The sequence below is a fragment of the Stegostoma tigrinum genome, chromosome 19 (assembly GCF_030684315.1).
Source record: "Stegostoma tigrinum isolate sSteTig4 chromosome 19, sSteTig4.hap1, whole genome shotgun sequence".
Lineage (NCBI taxonomy): Eukaryota > Metazoa > Chordata > Chondrichthyes > Orectolobiformes > Stegostomatidae > Stegostoma > Stegostoma tigrinum.
The window spans coordinates 49,029,850-49,048,032 of NC_081372.1; the positions used below are offsets into that span (position 1 = coordinate 49,029,850).

Below are 18,183 nucleotides of genomic sequence, written 5' to 3' on the forward strand. Positions count from 1 at the left end.
AAAGCTAATTGAACCACATACTCTGAAGAAGCTGTTCCCATGGCTACTGAGTAGGAAGTCTGATCGTGGTTTGTTCTTGCTGTACAATGCATAAAGTCCGAACAGTTCCTCCTAGAATAAAAGAGTCTGAGATGAAAACACTTATGAAGAATGAAACAATCTCTTCTGATTCATTTACTTTATTTAACAGAAAATTTTCAATTTCATAATCATACATTCAGTAGTTTTGTTTTAAAAATTTATTCCAATCTCTATTTTTCAGGGCATGTGATAGGATTGGAGATTTAATTCAATTTCATTTCATGGAGGTAAATTAAGCAATCATGTTACAACAGATGACCACGTTTTCCTGTTGTCAGCATTGCTCTAATTTAGTACAGCTGGAAAGAGACTGGAAACTGGACTAGCATGACATTGTAGCCATAATAGAAGCCACAGACATACATCATCCAAAACGAAACTAAAATGCTAAAGGAGTGGGGAAAATCTACATTTTTGAAGCAACAGCAGCAATGCATTTCCAGAGGTGGCTGGATGCATGTTTGGAGAAGAGGGAATAGAGAAGCACAGGAGAAGAGTAAAAATGGAGATAGAAATTAGAAGGCAACATAGGAAATGTATATTTATGTCAATAAATGAAGCTGTAGAAAGTCACTTTGTATGCACAGAAACAGAAATAAAGCAAATCTTGTTACCAACTCACATGTCTGAGGAAGCAGCATCCTACTCTACTGGGCTCTTTTGCACAGTTCTCCAACTCTTTCAGGAAGAAATGGCAGTGGAAATCGTACAGTTTCTCCAGGTTTCCAAAGATAGCAGTTCGCTGTCCCCGCAGATCCTGGGGAAGGTCCATGCGCTCCATCTCAGGGAAGTAGTGGGTAACAATATAACCAAGGGAGCGGACATACTCTCTCTCAGTGACTAATATCTCTTCCATAATATGTTGCATCTTATTACTTGGAATTTGCAGGGACAAACAGAAAACAAAAATAAGGTTAAAAAAATTGTTAATAATAATAACAAATCACAACCTCAAAGTATGTTTGGAACAAAGGTGTTTAATTTTCCAACTAAGACTTTATTGTTAAGAATGAAGCATGCAATCACCAGGGTTTTGAAGACCTTTCCATTTAATGCACCCAATGTCTAGTCATTTTGTTCTTTCAGATCAGAATGGACTTGCCACGATGTTAGAAATTGGGAATTTAAAAACAGAAAGTGGAATAAAGTAAGTTGTTTAAAGGATGGAAATCCTTCCAGAAGATGATGTACAGGAGTGCAATGTAAAAGGAAAGATCAAAGCAATATTGGGCGAAAGAAGGCAATAAACTGTTAAAGAAAGATTCCAAACACACTGTAAACTTCTCTATAAATGTGATACGCCCTCCCCTCCAGAGAAAGTCATAAATCTCAATTCACCCTTGAGTTCCTATAGCATGAATCATGTTTATATCCAGTTATCCAACATACTTAACCGTTGGTCAATAATAGTCAAACAGTGTGCAAGATAATCACATTGTGCTCTTCTGAACTATCACTTCCACCAACTTCCCTCATGGGTCTGGCCCACATAACTTTGGATTCAACATCCCAAGAATTAGCTAGCATCCTGGTGCCTTTCTTTCAAAGTGTTGATAGCCCCATTTGCTTCTGATTGCGAACATTGCTCTAACTTCTTCCAGAATACCAACAAGCATAACATTCCCACATATTTGACAGTTGTGACTGCTTCAAAAGTTTTTACACATCATTGTGATAGGGAAAGCAACATGACTTGTATCAAACGTAGCTACACATGCATACACAGTCTCAGAATTAGCCAGTTCCAGAGAGCTAGCATTACAGTTTAAAGAACATTGCCGGATAGATCTCAGAGCTAAACGTTCTCCCAATTGTCATTAGTTGTACAATGTGCCACTTAAATATGTGCAATTATGATTGGCCAAACACAATCACAGAAACTGCAGTGGCATTAGAAGACTTTCAAATTATATTCCTTGTGATTAGTCAAAAAAAACTAGCAATTTCACTTGAAAACAAAGTAATAAGATAATAAAGTGTGAAGCTGGATGAACACAGCAGGCCAAGCAGCATCTCAGGAGCACAAAAGCTGACGTTTCGGGCCTAGACCCTTCATCAGAGAGGGGGATGGGGTGAGGGTTCTGGAATAAATAGGGAGGGGGGGGAGGCGGACTGAAGATGGGGAGAAGAGTATAGGTGGGGAGGTAGGGAGGGGATAGGTCAGTCCAGGGAAGACGGATAGGTCAAGGAGGTGGGATGAGGTTAGTAGGTAGGAAATGGAGGTGCGGCTTGAGGTGGGAGGAAGGGATGGGTGAGAGGAAGAACAGGTTAGGGAGGCAGAGACAGGCTGGGCTGGTTTTGGGATGCAGTGGGGGGAGGGGATGAGCTGGGCTAATTGTGTGATGCAGTGGGGGGAGGGGACGAACTGGGCTGGTTTTGGTAGTTGGGATGCCAGTCGAGCAGGTTGTATTGGCCTAGATGACATGGAGCTTCTGGAGCTGCTCATCGAAGTAAGTGCATTTTATTCCTTTCCATTCTTGACCCCTGCCTTATAACCAGTGGATAGACCTTGGGGAGTGAGGAAGTACTCAGTATAGAGTTTCCAGCCTCCGACCTGCTTCCCTGTGGCCACAGTATTAATACGACTGTCCCAGTGAAGTAATTTTTTGATCGATGATAATCTCTAGGATGTTGGTGGTGATGGATGTAGTGATGGTCATATTACTGAATATCAAGAGGAAATAGTTTTATTTAAGTTGTTGGAGATGGTTATTGTCTGAACCTTGTGAGGCTACACTTGTGGAAAAGTCAACTCACACATAGCAATTTGGCAATATTTGCTTCAAAAACCTGGAAAATACTGATATCTTAAAAAAGGTAAAACATACAATCAATGTGATTCCCAAAACACCACAAAATTAAAAGAATAATAGAAACCAATGAGAGAATGTCATATCAAAGAGTGAGAGACGGAGAGAATGGAAGGTAAACAGAAAGAGGGAGTGAAGGAAAAATAAATAACGGAAAAAAGCAAAGAGATGAAGGAAGGGAAATATTCAAGGCCATGCCAGCATACTTCTGACATAGTTTCCAGTATAATGCATGAAAGTGAAGATATGTCAGAAGTTTCTGTATTCTCACCAATGCATTGAACCTGACAGAAAGTTGGCACCTGGTGAAATAAGACATACCATACCAAACGCATGCAAACATTAGATAGTAGGAACTGCTGATGCTGAAGAATCAGAGGTAACAAGGTGTAGAACTGGATGAACACAGTAGGCCAAGCAGCATCAGAGGAGCAGGGAAGCTGATGTTTCGGGTCGAGACCCTTCTTCCAAAACGTCAGCTTTTCTGCTCCTCTGTTGCTGCTTGGTCTGCTGTGTTCATTCAGCTCTACACTTTTTTATCTCACATGCAAGCATTAGATGCATTGGTATGATTCGGGTTGGTTTCATGCCCTAATCCCCTGGAGAAACTTGTACGCGAATATTACCAACTTAAGAATGGAACCAGTTTTGACAAAGTTTCCAGGAGAGATTTGGAAAAATATACCACATGCCACCTCTTAACTTCTTAACAACAGATACTCCCAGAGGAATTTAAAACAAAACATCATAAGTTGAATCAAGGTCCTGAAAGGGTGTATACGGCACTGAGGAGGGGACCTCCCTCAATTTCCCACCATGGATTTCAGTCACAAATGGGCTTGCAATTTCTGCTACCTGGTGATATAAAAAGCGTGATTTGGCAGAGGAGTTTAGGATAGCTGCATTGTTTGTCCATCACTTTCTCACCCCCTAGTGATGGTGAAAGATATCAATATTAGAGGATAAGGTATGGCTCAGAAGACTGCTTTGCCTTGTATGGTGTTCAACAGGTGCAGTGCTGTAGCAGTTACACCCACGCAGATGATTGGGCAATATCCATGATACTCCTAATTTGTGGTTTTTTTCGGGATTGATGAGTTGAAATCAACTGTCCAAAAATTTATAAGAGGAAAAACAAAGTGCATTGGCTTCTGACAGTAACACCTAACTGACAAGTTACTTCCCAAATATCAAAGTTGCAATCCTTACTAGGAATTGTCTTTTGTTTCCTGTTTGACTTCTTGGATGGGCCCATGTTCCAAGCTTGATCCTTGAACTCTACTCAAGACAGGACTCATAACTGGCATAGCAAGACTGCTATTTCTGTCAACTGCCACATTCTTAGGAGTGTTGTCCTCAGAGCAGAAGCTTGCGTGCCGGGACAACTGGAAACCCTGTGCAGCCTGCATGATCTTCTTCGAAGGATAGCTTTTGTGTCGAACAGAAGGGGAAAGGACAGAGTCTGAACATGAAGGAGGAGAACAGTTCTGGGTGCTGTTCTTACCACTGGAAATTTCACTTGATTGCAGCCGTGGGGGGCAGTTATATGTTAAAATGTTTACTTGTGCTCCCTTTGGTTTGTTTCCCATATTATCTTTACGGCTCTGACTGTTCCTGAATGACTTGTCCTTTTTCTGCTGGATTAAATCATCTCCAGTCCTTGGGCTGCCACACACGCAGGAGGTATTTATCACTGTATCCTTACTGTAATTCTGATCAGTCCTCTTTGACTCTCCACTAATGTCTGATGAAGAGAGGCTGTTGGATTTTAGGATTTTCTGACAAAATTCCAGTTTCTCCTCAAGGAGTTGCCTGACCTCCTGACATTTCAGCCAGGTTACATTCCACATCTTCATCCCTTTAGTACTGTTTAGGCTATGAACCTCACTCTTCATCTGCTGAAATCGTTCTGCAGAGAACTCTGTAAACCTCTGATGATAACTCTCGAGGTGCTCCAACATTGCTTCATTGCACATTCCCAACTGGTTCAAGTAATATTTACAATCGTCTGCCAATGCTGTAGCCTAGGAAAAGAGGACAAGCATAGAGATTAGGAATGTAGAGCAAATGTTGGAATTTTGGAAGAAAAACAGCAAAGGCTGGAAACAGCACATCAATGAGTACTTCTGAAGAGAAATAACTGAGGTTTGATGAAGTTCAAGTCTTCTGCTCTCTCCACAGCTCCTGACTGATCTGTTGCATACTTCCACTTTCTCTTTCAGGTACAAAGAAAATATTTACCATTCTAGACAAAATTACACAACCTGTATCCTTAATCCTCAGGAGTGCAATAGGGCACTTGCTTGTATGAGAACAGCTCCAACAACGTTTGAGATGTTTGACAGCTACTTGGGCACAACATCCATCATAGAGGACTACAGGATGGAAACAGGACCTTCAGCCCCACTTGCCCATGCTGTCCAATTTTCACAATTTAAACTAATACCATTTGCCTGTGTTTGCTCCATATCCCTCCACACCTATCCCATCCATGTACCTGTCTAAATGTTTCATCTTCAACATGCATTCCCCTCACCAGTGACATACAGTGCCAGCAGCGTGCAGAACCTACAAGACGCACTGCGGTAACTTATCAAGGATTCTTGAACAGCTCCCTCCAAACCCATCATCTCTACTTCCTCAAAAGGACAAGGATGCATACGAACATCAGCGCCTGCAAGTTCCACTCCACATCATTACTCATAACATCCTGAATTGGTAACATATCATCAAATCCTGGAACTGCGTATGAAACAGCATTACGGGTGTCCCCTACATCCCAAGGACTGCAGTGGTTCAAGAAGACAGCTCATTACCACTCTCTTCAGGGCAATCAGGCATGAACAATAATTGCTGGGCTCGCTTGCATCCCATGGGTATTTTTTTCTAAAAGTGTTCATTTGGACTTCTACCAGCTATTTGTATGTATGCATCCTGAATTTGAGGAAGTCTCTACTTCATCATCAGTCATATGTATGGAGGGTTTGTCATATGGCCTAAATATTACATCAGGTAATAAATAAAAGATACCGGCTGAGAATCAGAAATAGCTTCACTAATTTAATTACATTTGTTTAACAACAGGAAAGGATGAATCTAACAGATGCAGGTCAATCAGGTCAAAAAAGTCTTTAGAAACAATAATCTAGAATAAAATTAACAGTCATTTGGACGAGTGTAAATTGATTAAGAAAAGCCGGAACAAATTTGTTGAAGGCAACAGAAAAGAAGAAATAAAAAATAAAAGACAAGGAGTAGGCTATTTGATCATTCGAGCCTGTTCCCCCATTCAATACAATCAGGATGATCATCCGACTCAGTAACCTTATCATTGTACCTTATTACAGTAGCTGTACAAATTAACGAGAGCCTCCAATTCCGCTTGACACCTCTGAGCTCTAATGTGAAAATTGGTCAGCCGTACTTTGAAATCTTCAACCATATCTTTGAACACTGAAAACTCAGGATATGTAAAGCCATCCAGTTGGTCTGCTTCTTTCAATAGCTCCAAACCCTTTTTGTATTCCTGCTGCATGGTGTCATTGTAGGGAGATTAAGGAGTGAAAGATTAAAAATTGCTGGACTCAACAAGAGCAACTGCATTTATATATCATCTGTAATTTTCCACAGCAATTCAAAGGACTGCTCTCAAACAAAGTTCGACATCAAGGCGCTTGGGGAGGGTCATAGGATAGGAGGGGCAGATTTTCAGGAATGTCTTGAAGTGGAGCTACAGCTAGAAGGGTAGAGAGGTGAAGGGGGCGGAATTGCAGAGCTAAGAACAAAATTTCAGTTTTAACACTATTTTCTCCTATTCACTCCACCCACGTTGTGCCACTTGTAAATTTTCATCCATCTTCTCAACACCTTTCATGTGGCTATTGTGAAACCACTCAGTGACTAGCTGAGAGTCTGAGGTGTAACTTCTGTGAAATATATCTGAACATAAAGAGGCATATTAAACCTGCTGTGTACAGAACCGAGAGGTACTTCACACCACAATGTTGAGTTTAAACAGCAACATCAAATATGTACAATAATCAATGATTCCTAACATGAATTTGATTATTTTATTGCCTTTTGTTTTTATAATGCAAATGAAATAAAAATAATATGAATTGTCAATTTTCTCCAAATTAGATGAAATATGGATGTGAGTTTGCTTGCCGAGCTGGAAGGTTCGTTTTCAGACGTTTCGTCACCATACTAGGTAACATCATCAGTGAGCCTCCGACGAAGCACTGGTGTTATGTCCCGCTCTTTTCAGGGCAATCAGGCATGAGCAATAATTGCTGGGCTCGCTTGCATCCCATGAAAGCGGGATATAACACCAGCGCTTCGTCGGAGGCTCACTGATGATGTTACCTAGTATGGTGACGAAACGTCTGAAAACAAACCTTCCAGCTCAGCGAGCAAACTCACATCCAGAACCTCAACCTGAACTACAAATCTCAAAACGCGCTAGATGAAATATGCACAAGATAAACAACAAATTTACTGCGGTTGCTGTCTGTTAGCATATCATAGCATCAAGGAAGATGTCGCAGTTTGTAAATTATGGCATGATCATGTCATTAACTGGAATGGAATTGTCCCACTTCATGGTACTTGCCACCTCTACTGCAAAGTGGAATTGGTTAAGGGTTGTTTGAGGTAGTTCACTGCCACCAAACTTTCTTTGTCTTAGTCTTATTTTGTGATTAATGGTAGAGGACACAATACCTAAAAGTATGTATATTAAAGGCATTGTTCTCAAATAATAAGTGCAATTACATTCAGTCAGGCATAATACCTAGGACGTTAGGGAGCTGGTATAGATACTTCTGCTCTCTCCTAAAGCTAGCATCAACCTCCTTGCCTCTGTGCACTGACAGACAGTCTGTAACATCAGCAGTATGGGTGGAGCTAATGTAACATAACACTAACCCCTTCAAAACCATTACTTTATATAACTATTCCGCTTGTACTGGTTCTTGGCAATGTGGTTGCTAGGGGACTGCTTGTTGTCTAGCGTACGTTCTATTTGTATGAAGTGCATAAGCAACAGATGCTCCTGAACTCATCCATAATCAAACTGGAATTAATTCAATTAAAATCCTTTGTAATGAGAATCATCTTGCAAGGTGAATAACTAAAAAATGCATAATTTGAAGAAGTTATTCAACGAACAGTGTTAATCATGACTTACTGTGATCAGCGTAAAGATTCCAGAAAAGTTATACTGCTCTTGTTGCATGGCATTCAGCGAATCTCCATTTGTAACTAAATCTTGCAAATATGATTCACCTTCACAGACTAGCCAGTTGTTTTGCTGTAGAATTAACATAAGGATAATAAGGTAGACATTCTCCAACGATCGGTTTTATTGACTTAAGTCGCAATTACTTTAAGTTTTATTTTAAACAACACCAATGGATATTGAACTGAATTTGTATATGGAAAATGCTGGAAATCTACAGAAAGTCCATTAATTTCCCAATGGACCTGTTGGGTAGCTTTACCTTTCCTGTTCCTTTTATGTCAGAATCACTTTCTTCACTGGAAAATGGATTATTATTTTAATATGCTGGCAGATAGTGCAACAGCTGAGAGGGAAATGCATGTCCAGTAAGGCACGAAAAATCACCTGTACCTTGGATTACTTGTAACTGCTGGTTAGGTCACTCATTGCTTAGGACAATGAGGTATGTCTAGTTTGGGACCCAATTATTAATGCCGCAGTTGTCCTATTTCTCATGCAGCACACACTGTTCAAATCAGCCTTGGTATCTGAAGCAATGCAGCCTCACAGCGCCAGGGACCTGGGTTCAATTCCAGCCTCGGGCAACTGTCTGTGTGGAGTTTGCACATTCTCCCTGTGACTGTGTGGGTTTCCTCCCAGTTCTCTGGTTTCCTCCCACAGTCCAAAGATGTGCAGGTCAGGTGGATTGGCCATGCTAAATTGCCCGTAGTGTTCAGGGATGTGCAGGTTAGGTGGCTTAGCCATGGGAAATGCAGGATTACAGGGTTGGGATAGGGGGTGTGGGTCTGGGTAAGATGATCTTTGGAGGGTCGGTGTGGGCTCAATGGGCCGAATAGCCGGCTTGCACACTGTAGGGATTCTATGATTCCCGAAGTTCTGTTGTATTTCTTGAAGGTATTGATCTCCCTCTTTCAGCTGTTTGTCCCAAAATGCACACAATCACCGTGGCCTAACCTTTGCAAATTATCAATGTATCGTCACATTTTTGCATTTGTGTGCAAAAATCCTAATTATAAAACCTAAATTATTCTTGGTTTTTTTTCTGTGACCGCGTTCTTTTTCACTTTCAAAGGCAAGACTTCCTTCTCTTTGCTCACAGAACTGTGTAATTTAGTCCTTTGGTTTCTCTGTTCCTCTATACTTCCGCATCTTTTCATTAAATTTCTTGCTTTTCCTCAAGATGTAGCATGCATGCCCATGTTAAATTGCATCAAACTCCTTATCGCTGCTGGTTGAATCCCTCACAAATGTTTGGTAAGGTGCTTCATCAAATGTCTTCGGTAAGTCTAAAGGCACCACATCTGCTGTACACCATTAGGCCATTGAATCAATCATCTTTCCCCAGTTTGATAAATCACATTTACAGCAGTATAGGTAAAAAACAACCTTACTCCAAAGTGTTGATGAATAGCTAAACCCAAACCTGTTTGAATTTGTCCTCCAGTCTCCTTAAAACATGTAAGAACTCAAGATGCTGCAGACACTGATTGGACCTCATCACTAGAGTATGGACATTCTCCTCCACCTTATTGTACAGAGATGTCACTGAATCAATGGTGTCCCTTCAAATAAACAGAAGGAACCATTTTAACTCATACATACAACAGAGAATCTTTAAATCTCATACATTTATAGCATAATTACAACAAATAAGTACGAAAACAAATAAAAAAACATATTGAGCATGCATATGTTGTCATGACTCACTGGGCTAGTGTCCTGGAAATCAAGTCTACTACTCAGAGAGTGACCGCAAATGCAAAACAAAATCAGTCAAGTCCCCAATTTACCTGACTGATAAACTCAGGTTAAAACAAAACTTGCCAAGCTTTTGTACTTTAAAAAAAACTTTTTAAAAATAACAAGTGGCACAGTGGCTCCGTGGTTAGCACTGCTGCCTCACAGCGCCAAGGACCTTGGTCTGACTCCAGCCTCAGGCAACCGTCTGCGCGGAGTTTACACATTCTTCCCCCGTGTCTGCGTGGGTTTCCTCCCACAGTCCAAAGATGTGCAGGTTAGCTGGATTGACGATGCTAAATTGCCCATAGCGTCCAGTGGGTGTGTAAATTAGGTGGATTAGACGTGCGAAATGTAGGGTTACAGGGAAAAGGGTAGGGGGATGAGTCAGAGTGGGATGCTCTTCGCAGGTGTGGTGTGACTTATTGGGCTGAATGGCCTGTTTCCGCACTGAATGATTCTATACTTGTTACAGAGATACTGGCTTTAACCAATCGGAGAAAGGAAATCGAAATTATTGTCTTACAACCATACCCTTTAACTTCAGCAAAGAGGAGCAGTTCTGAGCCCCGATATTTTGATGGAAGGTGTTGAGAAATTAATCATGGGTCAAAGGTTATTCCAAAAAGGGTTGAAGAATCACAAGTGGTTGAAAGTGATTGAGTGAGAAGCTACTGTTCACATACAACACATGATCAGAACAGACAAAATTGGCATACAATCAACTACGGGTGTGATGATTTATGTTAGTGCCCTGGGGATATACGTGACAACCCACCCCACAGCAAAGGTCAGGTGTGCTGATCATCACGGCAATCAATCTTCTGGGTTGTCAATGGTATTGGCCTATGAGCCAACATTCCCTCTGCTAAAGGGTGGAAAAGTCGAGTGTGTACCTGAAAGAAAAGTGTTGCAACCTGATGGGTATTATTGCTTGATGTTTTATCCAGAGACCAAGGTAATGATGTGTGGACTTGGGTTTTAAACCTGCCATCGCAGATAGCTGAATTTGAATTCAATAAAAATCTAGAATTATGACTCAATTGATGACCATGATCCTTTATCGATTGTTGGAAAAACCCATCTGGTTCACTAATGTCCTTTAGCGAAGGAAACTGCCATCCTTACCTGGTCTGGCCTACATGTGACTTCAGACCCATAGCAATGTGATTGACTCTTAACTGCCCTCTGAGCAATTAGAGATGGACCATAAATGTTCGCCCAGCCAGCAATGTCCTCACCCCATGAATGAATGAATGAATGAATGAATGAATGAATGAATGAAAATCCCAAATTGCAGGGCCATATTGAACTTTTGGTAAAAATTAAAATCAATAAACTCCTTTAAAATCTTAGAATTAAACATAAGAAAGGTCCACCTGTAGTCCTCAGAGGAGCTGAATCGAGATTCCTCTTTCTTGAGTCTAGCAAGAATTGCTCCACCTTCCAACTGTAAAGTAACCAACCGGGCATCTTGCAGAACATGTTTCATCATCAATCTGTGCTTACTGATGCAATTAGTAACTTCCTTTAAGCAGAAAATAACAAAATCAAAGTTGCAGCTGCAGAAAAACGTTGTCACAAACCAATTGCATTTTTAATGCACAGTCCACAATGAGAATAAACAGTAGATGGGAACACTGCAGCCTAAAAGGCAATTCAAATGCTTCATTGATGCAATTGTCACTACACAAAGTTTCACAATTCTATTTGCATTTGCAAAACGTGACCTGCCATCAACTTGTGAATCAGTGGAATGCTTTTTAGTAGTGAGCTGTGTAAGATGGGTCATTAAGTATATTCAAGGCTGAGGTAAACTAATTTTAATCAGTAAAGGAAACAGTTATGGGGAAAAGGCAGGAACGTTTATCAAATCAGTCATGACTGATTGATTCATTGATTCATTTGTTGTTGTCACATGTACTGAGATACAATGAAAAGTATTGTTTTGCATGTTCTACAGGCAGGTCATACAAAGTGCATCAGGGTAGCAGAACACAGTGCAGCATACAGTGTTATAGCTACAGAGACATTGCAGAGAGAGAGATCAGAATTACCATTTGAGAGGGCTGTTCAAAAGTCTCGTAACAGCAGGAAAGAAGCTGTTCTTGAATCTGTAAGTATGTGTACTCAACTTTTATACCTCCTGCTCCACAGAAGAGGGTGTAAGAGAGTATAACTGGCGTGAGAGTGGACGTTGATTAAGTTGGTTGCTTTCCTATGGTAGCAAAAGGTATAGATGGTGTCAATGGATGGAAGGCTGGTTTGTGTGATGGACTGGAGTTTGTTCACAATTCTCCCTAGTTTCTTGAGGTCTTGGGCAGAGCAGTTGCCAAACCACACTGTGATGCATCCAGATAGGATGCTTTTTATGGTACCTCTGTAAAAAATGGTGAGAGCCCTTGCAGACATGTTGAATTTCCTTAGCCTCCTGAGGAAGTAGAACCATTGTTATGCTTTCTTGACCATTGTGGGTAGACCAAGGCAGGTTGTCAGTGATCGTTAATCCTTGGAACTTGACCCTCTCTACCATCTCCATCCCAGCACCACTATGTAAACAGCTACATGCTCTCCACTCTACTTCCTGAAGTCAATGACAAGCTCCCAGTGGATGAGAGATTGCTGGCTTTACACCATGCCACTAAGCACAATCTCCTTCCTGTATTCTGTCTCATTGCTGTTTGATTTCCCACCTACGACAGTGGCGTCATCAGCAATCTTGTGAATGGAGTTGGGGCAGAATTTGGCCACTCAGTCGTGAGTGTATAAGGAGTATACTAGGGTGCTGAGTACACAGCCTTGCAGGAAGCCTGTGTTGCGGATTGTGGTGGAGAAGGCGATCTCATCGAAAGGCAGAGCAAACTCTAGGGCCTGAATAACCCACCTCTACTCCTATGCCTTATCTGTCTACATGTAAGAAGTTTATTTCTTATCTAGTACAGGGGGTTGCATCTTTCCTACCTCCTCTTCCCTATTGTAGCCTGGTTAGAGAATTATTCAAAATGCTAACAATGTGAATGTACATAGGGAAGGATCTAATGTGTGAATATTGAAGAAAGAAGAGATACAGGTTTGATCTGGGGGCACAGTGATGTAATCATGATGTAACTGGACAATAATTCAGAGACTCAGACTTAATCTTCAAATACCGTAAAATCAAAGCCCATACATCAGCTGGTGGAATTTAAATTCACAAAACCTGGAACTGAAAGGTAGAACAAAGAACAATACAGCACAGGAACAGGCCATTCACCGCTTCAAGCCCACACTGAAACATTTTGCCACATTTTACCTTGGTAATGGTGACTATGAAAGCATCATTCTGATTTTAAAAATTCAATTGGCTCACTGATGTCCTTTAGAGAAGGAAACTGCCATGCTGAGCTGGATATAAGTCGAGGATCCTAGCTTAGTGGTAGGGACATTACCACTGCATCACTGCCTTTAATCTAAGGTTGACTAGTACTTTGAAATGCTCAATTTTAGAAACTGAAACCAACAAGTTAAAATAGGAACCAATGTTCAATCAAACAGTTACAATTTCAGCTCGAAACCACAGGAACTGAAAAGCAGACAGTTGCTATAAAGGATAACTCATCCACAAAATCAAGTTTTTTGCCAGGCAGTATGTTGGATAGGCCCAGAGAGTTACAACATTTGATCAGCAAGTTTCTGTCCAGGAAGGAAAATTGATGTCTTACCAGCATTGCACTGCCTGATGTGTACTGACCTGCCTCTGATATCATTTACCTGTGGCAGGGCAGTCAATCACTACATCAGTGAAATATAAATGAAAGTGTTACTTTGACTTTTTGAGCCATTTTTATCAATTAACAGAGTGCTCACATTAGACACAAAAGCTATCAGAGATAATGGGAACTGCAGATGCTGGAGAATCCAAGATAATAAAATGTGAGGCTGGATGAACACAGCAGGCCCAGCAGCATCTCAGGAGCACAAAAGCTGACATTTCGGGCCTAGGCCCTTCATCCATTTGGCAACAGCCAGACCTGTCATTCATTTTGAAGCCTATGTCAGGATTAAATGTAATCCTTTCCTAGAGGTATGTAATCATTTCCTTGGTTTCTTTTCTAACACATTCCATGTCTGTTTTAATGTATTTTATTGCTTGTGTACCTGTTCACTGTTTCCAGGTTTGTTCGATTCAAATGTCTGAATGGTGTCCAGCAACAATGTGGAAACTTCTCTGCAGTTTGTTACAAACAAATCTAGCTTCTGCAAACAACAAAACAAAATTACAATATGTGCTAAATAAACAGTCTTCACAAATGTTACAGGCTGAAACCTAATGTAAAATTCAAATAATATCTTACTTAAAAAATCTTCAAATGTGACTAAAGGAATTTTACAGATAAATGCAAAACTTTGCTCGGCTATAGTCGAATGAAATTATGGGCTGATGCCTTCTATGTGTTGGGATCATGCTAATTCATGTATTCCAATGATTTAGAGTGACTCTATTTGAAATCAGTTTAGAAAAAGATGGTGGGACTTTCCCTTCAAAGTACGTTTTCTCCTGAAATTTTAATCGCAGCAAGAGAAAGCCAAAAGAATTTGGAGAGAATCTGAAGGGCTAAAGTTCTGGTGGGGAAGATTCCCCATCAATGTCAACATTTGTCAGAAGGTCACAAATCAAGCCCCACTTCAGAGGCAGAAACACATGAGAGGAGTACTGTAGTGTTACACTGTCAGAGGTTTCAGATGAGATGGTAAACCGAACATCTTTCTGCTCATGGGAAAGGCATCCTGGCATTCCAACAGCAGAGATTTTCTGCCCTATGTCTTGGTGAATATCATCCCCCCAGCCTTCAGGAGAATAGTTTCCTTTGTCTTCTTGCTGCTTAATGAGCCCTGCAAAGATTGGCTGCTGTGTTTCTTGCATTACAACAGTCACTACATTATAATCACATTACATGAGTTCTGAAGCAGTTTGGGACTCGTGAGGCTGTGAAAGGTACGATATAAATGCAACTTATTCTCCTTTGAGGAGTTATTATTTACTGCAATGTATCCCCATTGCTTGTCACGGAGTTACAAAGCACAAGGCTGACACCTAGTGGCAGAACCTCCTTCCTGTCACTTTAAAACAAAAATCAGAATTAACTTTTCAAAATAGTTAGAACAGGCTTCCAAAAGTTTAAAATTGGATTAACACATGGAAGAACAAAAATCTAAACACCAATCACATCCAACTAATTAACTGGATAGACTAGAGGAAGTTTTTTTTTATTCACCCTTTTGGCATACAGTTTCTCAGACCAAGATCTTGTTTTTACATTCCATTCCCATAAAGTGAAATTCCAGTTGAAAAGCGAAGGGTAGGTGATGGGAAGCTTCCTATCCTTAGACCAACTGAGCCCTCCATCCCTGGTAATTTATCAAAGCTTGATGGCCTAACAACACATTCCATCCTATCCAGCCCTGCAAACTGAGAGGTGAGCCCTTCTCATCAAACATTCTGCACCCCAGAGAGGTCCATCCAGCAGCAAAGGCTTCCTCACTGCTCTCACAATGCATATCACTCCTCTCGTTGAATCTCTTCCACAACCCAGCGATGCCCCTGGTCTGTGGCTCTCTGCAGTACCAATGGTGGCCATTGTTCCTTGTGGTACTACTGTGTCTGAGAGCCTGTTACCCCATTAAAGGCTAGGCAGCTTTTTAAAGCAGAACATCCTGCTCTGGTGGGTAGGAAACCACTTTCTCAAGTAAATTCACAATGTAAATAGAGCTGAAGAATGGCAGATGGAGTTCAATATGGATAAATGCAAGGTGTTGCGTTTTGGTAAAACAAATAATGACAGAACTTGTATAATTAAAAGTAGGGCCTTGGGTAAAGTTGTCGAACAGAGAGCCGTAGGGGTTCAGGTGTGTAGGATATTTTGATGTTTGCATCACATTTAGATAGAGTGACCAAGAAGGTGTTTGCCTTCATGTTCAGTCCTTCTGGTAAAGGCGTTATGTTGAGGATGGAAAGTTTGAGTTATAAAGAAAGGCTGGATAGGTTGGGAGTTTTTTTTCAATTGAGCATGGGAAGTTGAGGGGTAACCTTACAGAGGGGTACAGATAAGATGAATGACAGGTATCTTTTCCCTGCAGTGGGGAATTTTAAGGCTAGGGGAGATATTTTTTAAGTTGAGTTGAGCAAGATTTTAAAAAGATATGAGGGGCATTTTTTTTTACACAGAGTGGTTCATGTGCGGAATGATCTTCCAGAGGAAGTGGTGGATGCAGGTACAAATATAACTCTCGAATGGCTGGAGTTACACCTAGCACAAAGGAAGACTTATGGTTGTAGGAGGTTAGTCATCCCAGGACATCTCTGCAGGGGCTCTTCAGGGTATTTAGTGTCCTAGGCCCAACCATCTCTAGCTGCTTCATCAGGGACCTTCCCTCCATCATAAAGTCAAAAGTAGGGATGTTCACTGATGATTGCACAATGTTCAGGGCCATTTGCAACTCCTCGGATACGGAAGCAGTTCAAGTCCAAATGCAGTAAGATCTGGACAACATTCAGGTTTGGGCTGACAAGTGGCAAGTAACATTCACATCACACAATTATCAGGCAACGAGCGTTTTCAATATGAGACAATCTAGTCACCCCTTGACATTCAACGGCACTACCAACATCCTGAGGGTTATCAGGCGCTGAATTGGCCTAGCCATATAAACACTGTTGCTGTGAGGACAGGACAGAAGCTCGAAAACCTGCAGCAAGTAAGTCAACTGATTGTCAAAAGTCTGTCCACCATCTACAAGACACAAGTCAGGATTGTAACAAAATACTCGCCACTTACCCGGGGGAGTTCAGTTCCAACAACACTCCACAAGCTTGACACTATCCAAGGACTAAGCTGCCCAATTGTTTTTGCCACTACATTGACAAACGTTCACTCTCTCCATCATTGATGTTTAGTAGTCTATGGGCTGCAGAAATTCACATTCACCAAACTAACACAGGAATACTCTTTAGACAGCTCCGTAACCCCTGACCACTATCATCTGGAAGGATAAGATCAGCACATAAATGGGAACATGACAACCTGCAAGTTCCCCTCCAAATTATGCACCGTCCTGACCTCGAAATGTATCACGATTTCTTTATAGTTGCTGGGTCAAAATTCTAAAACTCCCTTGCTGACAGCTTTGTGGGTGGACCCACACCAAATGGACTGCAGTGATTTAAGAGGTCAGCTCATCGTCACCATCTCAAGGGCAACTAATTATGGCCAATTAATGCTGGCCCAATCTGTGACGCCCACATTCCATGAATCAAAGTTTAACAAGTACTAGTATCTGATCTCTCCAATGCTATAATCTAGTAGAACTGTACAGCTCCAGTGAATTAGCCCCTGATTATTCTACACCTGCTATAACAGGATTAGAATTTGCTTCAAAAAAAAATCAGGGAAGCCTAGGACAACAAGAATCTTCAGAGAAAGCAGCTGCTGAGTGGGATTCCACAGCAGTCAGAACTAAAAGTCCGCTGATTCTAAACCACATTAAATATTTGTATATCAAAACTAAAAGGCAGATTTATCAAATATTCTGGCAACACCATAACTGCAAAATGTAACACTGGTAAATATCAAGTATTGTACATTGTCTAAAATATGTTTACCTTAAAAATACATGAAATGGAAATCCAGTTATAGACACAGAATTCATAAGGTATTTAAGATTGATGGCTTCCTCATCAGTTTCAACCTCATGACGATGTGACTGTATTATTGAGCAGGACAATAAAGATATACTGGAACACTTAAATGTGCTGGTCAGACCACACTGGGAATACAGTGTTGAATTATGGTCACATGCCAGAAACAGCAATGAAACTGTTTCCAGATAAAAAGGGACTGAAATATAAAATAAGATTAGAGGAGCTTAAGAGTGACTAAGGGAGATCTCACTGAAGTATTAAATATCTATTGGTAAGGATAGACAAGACCACAAGATTACTTCAAGTTTGAGAAAGTAGGGCCAAGAGATTAAACTGAAATTGGACTAAAGTGGTTTGAAAACAGATGTTTGAAAAGAAATATTTCTGTTCAGAGATAAATGTTTGGAATGAGTCCCTCCACATCATAGTGAACTTTGCTCAGACATTGAACAAAATCAGAATTTGCCTGTTGCGGTAACAAGAGAGTCAGATGACTGGAGGCTGAGCGATAACTGGTCATATGGCTTTACTTTTTTTTCTTATACATCAACATTGAACAACGAAATGATAGGCAGAGAACAATCTGGCTCATTAATCCTGCCCCACGCTTACAATCTCGGTAGTGTTATGATTAA

General features: G+C 40.9%; 1 protein-coding gene across 2 annotated transcripts in view; it reads right to left on the minus strand.

Annotated features, from left to right (window-relative positions):
• Positions 1-18,183, minus strand: part of si:dkey-65j6.2 (pleckstrin homology domain-containing family G member 4B) — a 185,711-nt gene that overhangs the window by 34,007 nt on the left and 133,521 nt on the right. For both annotated transcript variants that reach the window (XM_048550427.2, XM_048550426.2), the window contains exons 9-16: positions 14,008-14,106; positions 11,250-11,398; positions 9,557-9,695; positions 8,080-8,202; positions 6,229-6,420; positions 4,101-4,915; positions 704-956; positions 22-111 (exon numbers count right to left, since the gene is read on the minus strand). In XM_048550427.2, coding sequence (XP_048406384.2) covers positions 22-111; positions 704-956; positions 4,101-4,915; positions 6,229-6,420; positions 8,080-8,202; positions 9,557-9,695; positions 11,250-11,398; positions 14,008-14,106 — 1,860 coding nt within the window. The remainder of the gene's footprint in view (positions 1-21; positions 112-703; positions 957-4,100; positions 4,916-6,228; positions 6,421-8,079; positions 8,203-9,556; positions 9,696-11,249; positions 11,399-14,007; positions 14,107-18,183) is intronic.